Genomic DNA, 15,000 nt, shown 5'->3' on the forward strand with positions numbered 1-15,000 from the left:
CAAATCTGGTCTGAAAAGGAAAGGTTACAAAAGCTCACTCCAGAGGTCAATTATCCATCCAAATGTTAGTGACATGAATATTCTAGCCAGTGTGAGTTTAGATGTCGGTTAAGGTGACACATATACTAATCTCTAATGTTCATGTCCATCTACAGGGACACATGAAGCACCATGGAGGGGTCGTCAAGGCATCACGTCCCCCTGTGCGGAGCGGTCGTTCGTCCACTGAGCGTCTTCCTGCTAACACACCTACAACCTCCTCCTCCAACCCCCCGGCTACCCGGAGCTCTGTGGGCTTCTGGAACCAGTACCAAGCTTTCCTCAACACCAGCACTGACCCGTCAGACGAGCCGGCCCAGGGCCCACCAGCCAGTGGCAGCCAAGGAGAGGAGGTGGAGATGCCCCGATTGGCTGAATCACCTGTCAGGCCTCAGCTGTTGAAGGAACCGACCACTGGGAGGGGCTCAGAGGAAGATAGGGAGGGGTCAGAGGAAGGGCTTACTCTAGAGTCAATGTGATTGGCTGGATGATGCTCTGGTGCTCTCAATGGATGTTTACCTTTGAGGTTCAACTGTATGGGCTTTTGTATAGTTATTGCTTCCAAATTCATTTGAGTAGTGTGTCAGTTTGGTAGTCTGTGAGTAAATTGCTTAGTTAGTTTGTGAAAATTGTCGGCCAGCTTGGCCTTTTGTTTTTAAAGAGGAGAAAGCTGAAGGATGAAAAAAAGACGAAGACAAGACTTCAGGATTGAGGAAAGGCCAGAAGTCACGGTCATAATGGTTCTAGAATGAGAGCTCTGTTCGAGAGTTAGGTATTTGAAGGATCTTCTCTCAACTGTAGGGTCATTTCCTGACTCGTACTCGCATAGTTTATGAGAGATAGTATGTCTAATAGAAATGTGTGTTGAAGAAGGAGTGGGGGGTGATAGCATAGCATTGCACCACTGTAACACTGTTCATCCATAAACAATTCCTTCATTCGGAGACAAAAGGGAAACAGATTGGAAGGGGCCACTAAACTTGACATGTACAGTCATTTAAGTCTGCGGAGGTCATGCAGTTTCACATCCTCATCCGACACTATAACCCAGATAACCTACTCTTTCATGTCATTGTGGCTTTCCTTTCAATTCCATCCCCAGACTCCTCTTCCAGCTGTTAGACAGAGAAGCATAGAGACAGTGTGCTGTGGTGTTGTGTGTCTGATAGAGTGAGAGTCTGTCTCCTGTGTGATCCTTCCCCTTCAATCTTGTTCATAAGATGGTCGTCGTTTGGTCTCACGGTGATGTTTGTTTGCTCTGTAACTCATTGTTTTTATTCATGTTGTATGATCTTTATATATATATATAAAAAAAAAAAGGAAGAATCTGAGGTCCATGTCTGATGTTGTTGTAAGTTGTACTTTCAGTGTATGCCCAAGAGTTAAGAGGGAGGAAACCTCTAACACATTAAAAACCAACTTGGAAACATGATGATTTCTCTGTGATTATTGACTATGTTTGTGTGCATGTGTGTGTGCGTGTGCGTGTGCGTGTGTGCGCGTGTGCGTCTTTGTGTGCGTCTTTATGGACTCTTATCATGCCTTTTAATCATTCCATTGTGTAGCTAGATGTGACATAAGTCCGTCTTGGAGAGTGTGTTTGTAGGAATGTTTTATGTGTGTGTGTGTGGGGTGGGGGGCATTCCTTTGTGTGTGTGTGTATGTGTGTGTGTGTGTGTGTGTGTGTGTGTGTGTGTGTGTTGACACAGCAGTGTGCAGCCCTAACTGCCTTCCTCTTGCCAGGTTTCCTCACACACAGGCGTCACTAATCCCTGCTCTCTTTCAACACAATTAAAACTCCTCTGCCTTCCTCTGTGTCTGTCACATCAACCGAGAGGGAGAGGGGAGGGGACGAGGCCAGCTGTCCCCACTTCAGCCCCTAATCTCCTCAGCCATGACAACCACAGCAGCCAGGCAGTGGTGTGTGTGTGTGTGTGTGCGCGCGCCTCTGTGTGTGTGTGCGCCTCTGAGTGTGTGTGTGTGTGTGTGTGTCTGAGAGGCTGTGAGAGTGTGTTTGATGAGTGAGTGTGGATGAAACCTGAATCTCATGCCTACAGTATGTGGTAGGTCAGGTGGGGCTGGGGGCTCAGATGGTGGCCATAAGCAGTTAGCAAGGATTGCCAAATTATAATGTGAACAAATTATATTTGTGTGTGTGTGTGTGCGCGTGCACACCACTGAGCACAAACAGATGCTCCAGGTACTGAGTATTCTGTGTGCAGTGAATCTATTTAGCTGTTGCCAATTCAGCCTACCATCCACAATAGAGCATCAGTTCATGTGCCATACAACACATCACCACATGCATGACAATTACACTTACTCTAAAAACATGAACAGCAGGGGGCAGTGTTCACAGTCTTTGAGAGCCCTTCAGATACATTAAAAAAAAAAAAGTGAGAGGAGGAGGACATGGTGGATAAACCAGTCTGTAGTTGAGCAGCCCTTGATTGTAATGGCATTACACCCTCTCCAGGGGGCGCAGTCTTCTCATTTACACAGAACATGTGTTTGCTGTCACCACGGATAGAGAGTCCCCTAGCACACAGAATTAATCTAAAAACAATGCTTACCTTGCTAGAATCTGGTTAGAATGAATAAGTCTTTACCAGCATGTAAAGCATGTATGGGTGGGTTGGAGTTTGGGGTGGTGTTTGTACCACTACTTAAAATATAAACATGATCTAATACATACAAAAGTATGTTTGTAAACTAGTAATAAAAGCCTTTATAAAGTCATTGCATAGAGGTAGAGCCTACTTACTGGCTGACAAGGTGATCACACCATTTCCCTGTCACATACATCCATATCCCGGTACCAAGGTCATCAGCTTTTGACCATGCCCCTCATCGGTAGAGAAGGGAAGGGCTAATGTTGAATGTTGAAGGGGGAGGTTTTTACTATTTTCCAACATAGGCCTCCTGGGACTATCAAACTACCACGTCTGCAGCTGTGAGAACGAGAGAGGGGAGAGGAGAGAGGAATCAAAATACCCCGACAAGGAAAAGTTAGATAAGGTTAGGGAAGATAGCCTACAGAATTGATAAACTGGTTATGATTGCGGATAATTTGGCTGTAATTGCAACAAAGTAGTCGATTACCATATTTAGAACGAAACCGAGTAATTTGAACGTCGGATACTAAATTGTCGTTGCCTTCTCTCCAGATCCAGATTAAAATTTCTCTTAATTTCATATTTATACACCAGGTGTATATTCTGCAAGTCAAAAAAAGACAGTGTAGATAAATGCAAGCTGATGCTGCAGTAACTGCTGATGCAAAACCGTTGCAAACATTTTTCTCCAGTTGTCTCGTTAGCAGATTTAGCAATTCGTTGACAGAATTCTTCCGGATAATGTTTTGACAAATAGCAATTTTAAAGAGTAAGCAAAAGTGGTAGGCTACAGGGGGAACAGAGTCCGTTCGAGTATCTCGTGGTGGTCGTGGAATGGCACTTCGGAAAGAAACTCTCGCCCAACTGCTGGTGCTCGCGCTGGCCTGGGACCTGAGCGCGCAGGGAGAGACGCCACGAGAAGTCAGGCCAGAGGTAAGTTCAACTGTCAGAGCACAATCTTTAGTCTGTACATTGACATGTGATATTTGAATTTCTATATTTCAGGCAATATGTTGATATTTTGTGAAAATATGCATGCATGATTTATATTAGAATTATATATATATACATATATAAATATATTTAGGAAAAAAAGAGTTGTATCCCTAATGTAGGCAAATCGTCCATGTTTATTGTTTCCCATGGCAATCATCCATGGGAAAATTATCAATGTGGATATATTTTGCTAGCAAGAACCAAGGGGATGTGGGGTGGACTCTTGAACCAAGTTAAAGGAAGCAGGCCACAATGATAATGGCTCTCATGAAAACACTCAGAAATGCTGAGGCTGCAAAATACAGGAACAAGAGAGGACTAATGTGGGGATTGATGCCATGGCCTCCGTTTCTGTGTTGTGGTCAGGGATAGGCAATTCTGTTAGGGATAGGGGGATTTAGAGTTGCGGGAAGGATTTTGTTCAAAGAGAGGCAGAGAGAGAGAGACAGATGTAATTGTTGACATCTGTCCTGAGTTATGGGTGAACTGGGGTGTGGGGGGGGTTTGTACAATGAGAGAGGGGCTGCTTTGGAGCTGATAGAATGGTCAGTGATGGCATATAACTTAGTGGTTCAGACCCTAATGGAAATGAAAGTCGCAGACATTTCTGTCATTGTTGTGACATTTATGCTCCACCATTGTTTCGGCTCAGTGGCCTTCCTCACTCATGTTTAGAGCTGCGTTCAGGAGGCCCACCACGCCTTGGGTGTGCACCCTTTGTTCTCATTATCTTCATATAATTCAGTGGTAACACTTTCTGTGAGGCACACCCATATGATGCGTATGATGTTATACATGCATTTATAAAGCCTTGATAACACACTTTATAGTTCATCATCACACCAGCTAAAGGTCAGTGGTCAGTATTCCCGGCCGGTCTGAGGAAGTCCCCTTTTTGCGGTCCAGAGGAAGTCGTCATGCTGTTTATATCCCCCGCACAGCCGCTGCTCTTGCTGTTCAGTGACATCTGTCATCAGTGTTCTGTCAGCGTGTTTGTTCAACTCACCCAGTTGATGACTCTAGTCTAGGCCTATTTGTTAATGACTCCAGTATGCCACTGACTGTCAAGTCCTTGTAATCATTTAATCCTTACGTTTGGCGCCTGAATTGTATTTCCAGCTGTGCAAATGGAAAAAGCATTCAACTCCATTGACCTAGATCAGACTGTCAACTTAGCAGAAAAGGTCCTTGAGAAAGACCCCATCGAAATGGAACAGTGAGAGAGATATATATATATATATTCATCAAGTTGGTTGAGTAGACTGCAAGTAGACGTTATTTAGTACCTCTCCTCTGCGTTGCGTAGGAGTAGCTGACCACATCCGACTGGAGGTGGTGAGAGGATTGGGCTGGTGGCAATTTTGCACCAGATGTGTATTGTACTATATGCATGTACTAATATGCATCAACTATTGAAAGAGTAGTCATACCAGAATTTAACCATAAATCAAGAACAGCAGTTCTGTGTTCTGTGCAATGGTCAGTTAGTCTGGTCAAAGGGGGGGGAAAAAAGGAATTGTGTTAATGCCGAGGTAACTTTTCAGGGTATGGTTGGCGTGTTACATCCTGTGCCGTGAGCGAGGGAGAGGAAGTTGGCAGGGGATTTCCTCTTTGCTTTAAAACACATGGGTGTCTCGGTGACTATACGTCCCATCAGGGCAACCTACAGAGGCAGTGACACACACACTCACTCACTCACGCATGCACGCACGTACACATGTACACACACACACACACACACACACACACACACACACACACACACAAAGGGGGGATGGGAAGGGTCACTGAGTACAAAGGGCACCAGCCAGAAGGAAATTAGACTGTGTGGGAGATGAGATGACGGAATGAGACAGGAAGGAGAGAGACAGAGAAAGAAGGGGGGGGAGGGGGGGGGAGGGTCGTCATACCCACATGAAGAGGAAGAGAAAAGAAGTCATTGTGATGATGCAATTTGGGGACAGGATGGTGTAGATTTATGAATGGAGTCATTCCTCCGGCCAGTGGGACAGGATGTAACTCGTAGTCCTCACGCATCCTCAAGCACCACTGCTGTGGTCAGTCATGGCACTGATGCATCACTCTGGTCACTCGGCACCCCAGAGTGTTATGGGATGTTATAGGCAAGTAATATTAGGCAAGACATTTGACTAATACCATAAAAGCACACATCACCTATTGTTGTTGTGTGCTTTTGAGGGAGATTCCCCTGTCATTTAGATATATGCTGATGGTTTGCCTATTGCTCAAATGACTCTGGCATCAGTGTTCTGTTGCTCAATGTTGTTGACGTTGGGTAAAGGACTGTTTTCATTAAGAGCAGCTGGTTATTGCATACACACTTTGAGTCAGAGTGACCGTCAAAAATGATATTGCGCACACACACACACACACACACACACACACACACACACACACACACACACGCACACACACGCATCATGTATTTAAGTGTGTGTGGTGGTTTGTAGACACTCTGTGATAATGATTCATCATGAACTGGCATATCATGCTGTGTTTGTTTGTCTTAGTGGTGTTTGTGTGTAGTCAGTGGGATACTATAATGTAAGTGGATCCGTATTCTGGAGAACTGTGAGCAATATGCCCTGTAAGGTTCTTTTGGACTCCATCTCTGTTGACCAGAGTTTCTTTCCATTGGCCATGAACAGATGAGTCAATGGAACAACTGAGTACATTTCTGTTTCTCTCTCGAATGTAATTCAGTCATCTTCCTCGCTCTTTCTCCTCTGGGCTGGGGCACACATGTACACAGATGCACACACACAGATCCACATACACACAGATACACGCAGACACACACACACAAACACACACACACACACACACACACACACACACACACAGATACGCACACACACAGATGCACACACACACACTCACAAACACACACACACACACACACACACACACACACAGATACGCACACACACAGATACGCACACACACAGATGCACATTCACACAGATTCGCATGCACACAGATACACACACACACACACACACACACACACTTCCTCTTGATCAAATGCTTTATGCGTATTATATCCGATGTGCAAATGAGTCATAAGAGTCAGACTACATGTAAATCCCCATCTCTATCTTTAGCTGTCACATTGTTCACGCCACCATTCTGAGTGACAGTCAACTGACCATTTCCTCATCCTCAACTTTGCAGTCACAAACAGCACAGGGCCTAGGCCTAGCCCAGCAGTGAACAACACTTAGGCTATTCTTTTTGAGCCCACCAATGGGACCACGGAGAAGAGATGTGGAGGAAACATGTGTTCTGTGTTACTGAGTAGCTGTGGGAGGCTAGCAACACTTTTATTCACAATAAAAGACTGAGTTCGAGGAAAGGAAAGAAAGGTTTCCTTATGATGCCTTATACCTCATAAAACATTTCCTGTGCCATGTAAGACAGAAAGATCAGACATTCAGTAAAAAGTGATATATATGATATTTCCTCTTACCTCTGTTATATTCCTATCATTATTCTAATCAATTTATTACACTCTGTAATAATGCCCTCTACACTCTGAGATAAGAAGGTTCCAGTTAGTGCCAAAACAGGGTTCTACATTTGTCCCTGTTGGGGAACCCTTTGAAGAAACCTTTTGGGTTCTGTGTAGAACCCTTTTTGGTTCCGTGTGGAACCCTTTTGGGTTCTATGTTCTCTTTCCACAGAGGGTTCTAAATGGAACCAAAGGGGTCCTTAAAAGGGTTCACCCACAGGGACAAATGAAGAACCTTTTTTTTTCTGAGAGTGTACCACCTCTTTCCCCTGCTACAGTACTGTAACAGTGTCACACAGTGAGTCTTTATATCCGCCCTGCAGCTACATGGGAGAGGCAGAGTCCGGGCCAGAAAGACCTCATTCAGACATGAGGTCTCAACACAGAGAGAGGGGGAGAGAGAGAGAGGGAGAGAGAGAGAGAGAGAGAGGGAGGGAGGGAGAGGGTTAGTGAGAGATTAGCCCTTAAACTCTCTGAGGGTCTACACACTCCCTGAAATCACTGTTCATTCTTGTCAGTTTCACACTATGATTTGGTTTAGTCAAAATTAAGCATTTCACCTCACACATATGCATATGCACTCGCATAAACAAATACACACACATCATGTCTGCACACGTGCAGATACACACACACACACACACAAACACACACCACTGTACAATGAAACTGCTAAGGTTTCACTGTAGTACAGTTTGATACGGGAAAAATGCTGAAACAGCAGCATTACTTGTTAAAAGCATTACTTGTTAATTACTTGTTCTGTTCGTTAAGTTCCTGGAACGTGGATGTTCTCCAAGCAGATACTGTACAGTAACAATCTAATTACTTTCTTTGCTCTGGGTGTGGTTGTTCACAATTATTTACCCTCAGGCCTCTGGGTTTTCCATACGAGAGAGGAGAGGGAAGGGAGGGAGAGGGGGAGGAGTGGAGAGAGAGAGAGACAGGGAGGCTGACTTTTGAGGTTTGGATGGGATCATAGAGAAATTCCCAGTGAAATTACCGACTGACGAGGCTGTTCCACCAGAGACACTCTGACTGACATGGCTGATGCTCTCACACTGTGTCTCCAAGCCACAAAGCACAGCACAAAGAAAGACATGTGCAAGTAGAGGAACTACTGTATGTATCTCTTTAGCTCATTCGTTATCAGGGCTCATACTATCAATATAATGTGTGGTTAATAAAAAATCATGAAGTGTTACCAGCAAAAAAAAATATGACAAGCAAAAATGATATCTTGTTTTCAGTGAAGTAACTGAGGTGTGTACAGTAATATACTATTCTTCTACTGTAATCCATGATATATTACAGCAGTCAATGGTGTACTATGTTTGCAGTGAACTCAATGGCTTAGAAATAGGTTAAACAAACAGTCAAACAAGCTGTATTTCAAGGCATGAAACACACTTCCTGGGTGTGCACTAGCCTATTGACAATGTTCAAGTATGCTAGAGAATATCAAAGTGCTCTTAGCTTTCACTAGCTCACAATAGTTGCAGTGTTGTGTCCAACTCCTAATAGGGGCGAAAGGGTATAGCCGAAACTGCGTGGGAGAGGTTTGGTACTCAGCCAGGGCCCCGTTCCAGACATAAGAGAGGCACCAGGGTTTGATGAGTTTCCAGGGGAAAGTAAGGTCAGGTTTAGTTTAGAACTGGTCTAAACCTCAGGATCTAGAACATCTCTGATTGTTCTAGAATGTTTCTGACTGTTGAGGGCAGATTGTTGAGGTATCTTCTCAAACAATGATGGCCTTAATTCCAAACTAGGATGTTGATTCAATAGGTATGATCTGTAGTCCTGTAGTAAGAGACCATGTTAGCTATGTACACAGAAACCCAATAAGTATCCATCAAAGTCCTGGAGTTACCTACAATGTGGACACTTAGGTTAATCATTTACCAAGTGAATGTTTTTAGTTTCACTGTACAGTGTTTAAGAGAGTTTGTCTAAAAGGGCCTTTGTGAAATATGAGCTGGCTCCTTGTTTGGTGTCATTTTGTCCTTGGTTTGGTTTAGGTATGTCAGACTGAGTTTGAGTTTCATTAAGCTGTACACAGTCACTGGCGACTCGTGTTTATGTTTGAATACCTGTATAGTTCGTCATCGGAAGGAGCAAAGCCAGTCAGTAATAATATGGGGCTTCTGATGCCAGTCAAAAGAGACACAAACATGTTTTTTATCTCATCCTGTCCGTGTGGAATGTTTATCAACACCAGTGTTCTGAACCTTTTTTGCAGATCCACCCTGAAATCCACCAATTCAATGACAGATTAGATGTATTTGGTATTCTATCAACCTCTGTTAAAAACCAATACATCATGTTTGAACTGCCATTTTGTTCTACATGAGCACCAAACAGGGTGTGTGCTGTAGAAGAAACATCCACCGTGATATTTCCACTGCGACATCTGCATCTCCTAACATCTCCTCCTCCTCCTCTTCCTCCTCCTCCTCCTCCTCCAGTCGTGGCTACAGCAGTATGGCTACCTGCCCCCAGGTGACCTGCGGACGCACGCTGCCCGGTCCCCTCACTCCATCACCTCCGCCATCTCTGCCATGCAGAGGTTCTACGGCCTCACCATCACCGGGTCCATCGACACCAACACTGTGGAGTAAGTCCCTCTCTCATACCAAACCACTGTCTCAGGTCCAGGCCCATATTGCTGAATGTGAAATCCCTGTCCAAGTAAAAAAAAAAAAAAAATGAATAAAGTAAAATACTGTACATATGGTCACACCACGTTTGTGTGACAGAAATAAATAATAAAAATAAAGGTTATTATGTTTACGTCATCAAAGACTTGTTTCCAGTTCAGACATTCCTACTGTTTCGTCCGTTGTCTCTGTGTGATCTGACCAGTCCCTGAATTATGCTTGGCAGGGCCATGAAGCGGCCGCGCTGCGGCGTCCCGGACAAGTTTGGCGCCGAGCTGAAGAGCAACCTGAGGAAGAAGCGCTACGCTGTCCAGGGCCTGAAGTGGCACAAGAAGGAAGTCACGTTCTCGTAAGTTAAGCACTTCACTTCATGTGTGGGCTAAAAGATGAATATCTAAAAAGTCATTGTGAGTCGTTGTTCAGGGTAACTGGAAAACAAGAGAACCCTTCAAGGAAGATAATATGTTTAATTACTGATATGGGTGTCTTTGTGAGTGGCCACAACCCGCATGGTGAAGTCATGTAAAGACATACTGTTAAATCCCCCCACGGTCTGCCTAGAGGTAGAGACGTTCCCCTGTGACTAGTCTGTCAGGTATATTAGCCTACTTTACTCTTGTTATCCCTCATTTGTAAGGTGCATCACTGTTCTTCCTCATGACTCCCCCGCTCTATGTCCTCCCTCTGGCCTCTGTATCTCCCTCTCCATCCCACTAACTGTGCTCTTCTCTCCCCCACTGTCTCCCCAACTCTCCCCCCCAACTCTACCCCCTCTCAGTATACAGAACTACACCCCTAAGGTGGGGGAGTACGAGACCCATGAGGCCATCAAGGCGGCCTTCAAGGTGTGGGAGAGTGTGACCCCGCTCCGCTTCAGAGAGATCCCCTATAGCTACATACGGGACAAGGTCGAGGAGTTCGCCGACATCATGCTCTTCTTCGGTGAGGGTTTCCACGGCGACAACAGTCCCTTTGACGGCGAGGGGGGCTTCCTGGCGCACGCATACTTCCCCGGCAATGGAATTGGAGGGGACACCCACTTTGACGCAGCTGAACCCTGGACGATCGGCAACCGGGATCTGCTTGGTGAGTGAGTGACCTGGAGGGATAGGGAGAGAGGGAGAGGCACTTAAAGAGGGAATGTTCTGCCGTGGTTCCTGATGACAGGAAGGTTGAGAAGAGTTTTTACTTTGGTTGGGAGTTCCCATGCTCAGCAAGTGTGAGCAATACGAAGCAGAAGCAGGCCTCAACGTGTGTGTGTGTGTGTGTGTGTGTGTGTGTGTGTGTGTGTGTGTGTGTGTGTGTGTGTGTGTGTGTGTGTGTGTTTTAACCTTGATGACTGTTTTGTCCCCAGGGTGTGTTGGTGTGGTGAGAAAGGGGTCAGCTATTTTTTTTTTAGCAATACCACTTAATTTACTAGGTGAAACAAAAACAATATACATGTATCACACTTTCAACATGTTTTTTCACGTCCCAGACATACTGTAAACCATTTTGATTTGATGGTGGAGGCAGAAATCAGAGGATGGGCTCGTTGTAATGAATGGAACGGAATGAGGAATGTTATCAAAACATGTTTTTTTCTGCCTCCACTGGTATGGTCTGTTTTATCTTAACAATCATATGATCTGTGGTGTTGGTAGCACCATCTGCATCTACAGAACAGATGTAATGACGGTGACATCCTTCCTTCAGTCTCAGCTGTGTTATTGTGGTTCTGACACGATCCTGTTGGTCTTATCCTAGGTAACGACATATTCCTGGTGTCAGTCCATGAGCTAGGCCACGCCCTAGGGCTGGAACACTCCAGCGACCCGTCCGCCATCATGGCTCCCTTCTACCAGTGGATGGACACAGAGAACTTCCAGCTGCCTGAAGATGATCGCCGTGGGATACAGCAGATCTACGGTGAGCCGAGGCTACAAGAACATGTGTTATTGTCATTTTTCATTCAACCGTTATTTTTCCAAGCGAGTCTCATTGAGATTAAATCTCTTTTACCAGAGACCAGGTCCTTGTTGTTATGGGGACTGGTAGTAGGAGTTGTCATTGGAATGTGTGTGACATTGGAATGTGTGTGGTGTATTTATATGTCATGTCTTTCATGTATTCTGCAGGTGGTAAATCAGGCGGCCCTCCTCCCCCCGTGACCCCACGCACACCTAACCGCCCGCCCCACCCCACCCATGTCCCATACAAACCTGGCTTCGGACCTGACGTCTGTGAAGGTCACTTTGACACCATCGTAATCCTTCGCGGAGAAATGTTCGTCTTCAGGGTAAGTTACTGACAGACATGTACTTTTTATATGAACATTGTCTTTGTGTATCCTGTACATGTTGTTATTTCTTACATGTGTGTTCTGTTTGCATAGGCATTATTAACCCCTGGTTCTCCCTCTTGCAGGACAAGTGGTTCTGGCGGGTCCGTGACAACAGGGTTATGGATGGGTACCCGATGCCCATCGGACATTTCTGGAGAGGCCTGCCCTCAAATATCAACGCTGCTTTTGAAAGGGATGATGGGAAATTTGTCTTCTTCAAAGGTAAATATGGCCTTTCTTTGATAATAAGAAAGTTCAAGAAAGATCAGTTTAGGCTACGTTGCAATATTTGTGCACTGTTCCCATTAAACATCATTATAATCTTTGTTCAGGCTAATCAGTGATTCAGGAACTAACTCTTGCTTACTCTCTCTCTCTCTCTCTCTCTCTCTCTCTCTCTCTGTGCGTAGGAGACAGGTACTGGGTGTTTGAAGAGTCAAACCTGGACAACGGATATCCGAAGACTCTGAAGGAGATGGGCAGTGGCCTCCCCAAAGACAGACTGGACGCTGCACTCTTTTACACCCCCACGGGACAGACGTACTTCTTCAGGGCAAACAAGTGAGTCATTCTGCCTCTCAGTGTGTATATGTGTGTGTGTTTGTGTGTGTTGTGTGTGTGTGTGTGTGTGTGTGTGTGTGTGTGTGTGTGTGTGTGTGTGTGTGTGTGTGTGTGTGTGTGTGTGTGTGCGTGCGTGCGTGTGTGCATCAACACAGCACAAAGAAGGGAGGAGGTTTGTACACAGAATGTGTTTTTTTATAGCATGGTACATTTCTAATGAATTTAACTATCATCCGACCAAGATATGTGAGCTTGCAATTTGCCCAAATACGTACAGCCACTTGTGAGGTACATAATTGCAACTCTGCATTGTGCATACTTTTAGAATTCAGAACAAGACACAAAGCTATGTAAAACACATGACTGTAATGCTACAATGATACTATTCACTATTGAATTGAGCTTAGTGAAGAAGCTTAGTTAAGAGACACCAAACACTATTCTGTCCCGGGGATGTCAGTAGCTCACCAGTAGCCCACCTACCTATCCTGCTCCTACACCTAATCACTCAGACCATACCAGCTGAGGAAGCACCCACTCTTTCTGGAGGACAAATGGGCCTACAGTTGTGTGTGCGGTCAGCTCAGAGTAATGTAGTACAGTGGAGACATGCATGTTGATTTCTTTCTCTTGCCAGGTATTACCGCTTCAATGAGAACACACGCTCCGTGGACTCTGAATACCCCAAACCCATCAGTGTGTGGCAGGGAGTCCCAGACAACATCAAAGCTGCCTTCATGAGCAAAGACCAAGGTAAGTCACATCCACTGCGTGCGTGCGTGCGTGCGTGCGTGCGTGCGTTCGTGCGTGCGTGCGTGCGTGCGTGCGTGTGCGTGTGTTTTTGTAATCCTCCCGTCTCTATTTTCATAACATTTCCTAGAACATTCTCTCCGTTTCTTTCTGTCTTTATAACTCGCCATTCATTTTCTCAGGATACACGTACTTCTACAAGGCCAATAAGTACTGGAAGTTCAACAACCAGCAGATGAAGGTTGAGCCCGGCTACCCCAGGTCTGCCCTGAAGGACTGGGTTGGCTGCCCTGAGGAAGACCCCAAGACTGACGGAGGTGGGCGCGGGGGCGGTGGCCACGACCGGGAAGACAGGGAGGAGGAGCAGGAGACGGAGGTGATCATCATCGAGGTGGATGAGGAGGGGGGTTCCGGCTGGGGCGGGGGTGCGGCGGCGGTGGTGGTCCCCCTCATGCTGCTGGTGTGTGTGATCCTCACCCTGGGGGCTCTGGTGTTCTTCCGCAGGTACGGGACCCCCCGCCGTCTGCTCTACTGCCAACGCTCCCTACTGGACAAGGTGTAGAAGGGGGGGACAGAGGGGGAGAGAGAGAGAGAGGAGAGGAGAGGAGAGAAGAGAGGGAAAGGAGAGAAGAGAGGGAAAGGAGAGAAAAGATAGCAGGATTTAAAGAGACGGGAGAGAGAGAGAGAGAGAGAGAGAGAGAGAGAGAGCTAAAGGGATGTGTGGACTGTGATCCGAGGGGTTAGCCAGAGAACGATATACACTTCTTCTTGTTAAGATATTCCTACCACTGCCAGCGTAAACAGGGAAGAGATTCCTTTTGCTCTTTCACTCCCACTTCATTCCTCTATTTCTATCCCTTCTTTTTCTTCCCTCTTTTCTCTCTCTCTCATTGTGGTTGTTGACGCCAGCTCATCGCTGTTTGTTTAGCCTTTTTAAATGTATTTTTTAGTTGTTGTTGTTGTTGTTGTTGTCTGTGTTTGTGTCCTTGTGAATATCAGCTATGCGCCTATGTTCAGTGCCTCCCTCCGCCCAGCCTAGCATGTGTTTAAGTGCAACCAGCCCGTTGATCCTGTTCTGTTCCACGTTAGTCGTTTATGCTAGCTAGATTCTGTTAAATGTCCTCTTTCCCAACACACACACACACACACACACACACACACACACACACACACACACACACACACACACACACACACACTAACACCGACAATGCAGTCAATTTATTAGATATCTCAACATCAGAATGCCAGTATCAAACAGGGAAATGATGCTGAAGCATGAAATGACTAATTATAGAGCTGAGCAAATTTGTCTGTGTCCTCAATATTCGTAAATATCACACAGTGTTTTTAATGGTTATTATTATTATTATTATCAATGATGTTGTCACTATTATTATGACTATTACTATTGTTATTGTTGTTCTCCATGTATAGAATGTGTTTTTTTTTGTACATTGTCATTATTAAATGTCCTGCTGGACCGGGAACAACATTTTGAAAGTGGCCTTAATTTTATATTTCACT

General features: G+C 45.3%; 2 protein-coding genes across 2 annotated transcripts in view; both read left to right on the forward strand.

The window, feature by feature from the left end:
• The window catches only part of sall2 (spalt-like transcription factor 2), a gene marked incomplete at its 3' end in the record, with an annotated part of 7,128 nt that extends 6,610 nt beyond the window's left edge, over positions 1 to 518 (forward strand). The window contains 1 exon segment of the mRNA XM_083690420.1: positions 156 to 518. Within this exon segment, the coding sequence (XP_083546546.1) occupies positions 156 to 518 (363 nt within the window).
• Positions 519 to 3,047: 2,529 nt separating this feature from the next.
• mmp14b (matrix metallopeptidase 14b (membrane-inserted)) overlaps positions 3,048 to 15,000 on the forward strand; it is a 12,235-nt gene continuing 282 nt past the window's right edge. Inside the window, exons 1-10 of the mRNA XM_083689978.1 lie at positions 3,048 to 3,587; positions 9,648 to 9,796; positions 10,066 to 10,188; positions 10,618 to 10,925; positions 11,586 to 11,747; positions 11,957 to 12,117; positions 12,246 to 12,384; positions 12,573 to 12,723; positions 13,361 to 13,476; positions 13,656 to 15,000. The exon at positions 13,656 to 15,000 is cut by the window's right edge and continues 282 nt beyond it. Coding sequence (XP_083546104.1) covers positions 3,489 to 3,587; positions 9,648 to 9,796; positions 10,066 to 10,188; positions 10,618 to 10,925; positions 11,586 to 11,747; positions 11,957 to 12,117; positions 12,246 to 12,384; positions 12,573 to 12,723; positions 13,361 to 13,476; positions 13,656 to 14,035 — 1,788 coding nt within the window. The 5' untranslated portion in view covers positions 3,048 to 3,488 and the 3' untranslated portion in view covers positions 14,036 to 15,000. The remainder of the gene's footprint in view (positions 3,588 to 9,647; positions 9,797 to 10,065; positions 10,189 to 10,617; positions 10,926 to 11,585; positions 11,748 to 11,956; positions 12,118 to 12,245; positions 12,385 to 12,572; positions 12,724 to 13,360; positions 13,477 to 13,655) is intronic.

Source organism: Argentina silus (genome assembly GCF_951799395.1).
Source record: "Argentina silus genome assembly, chromosome: 18".
NCBI lineage: Eukaryota > Metazoa > Chordata > Actinopteri > Argentiniformes > Argentinidae > Argentina > Argentina silus.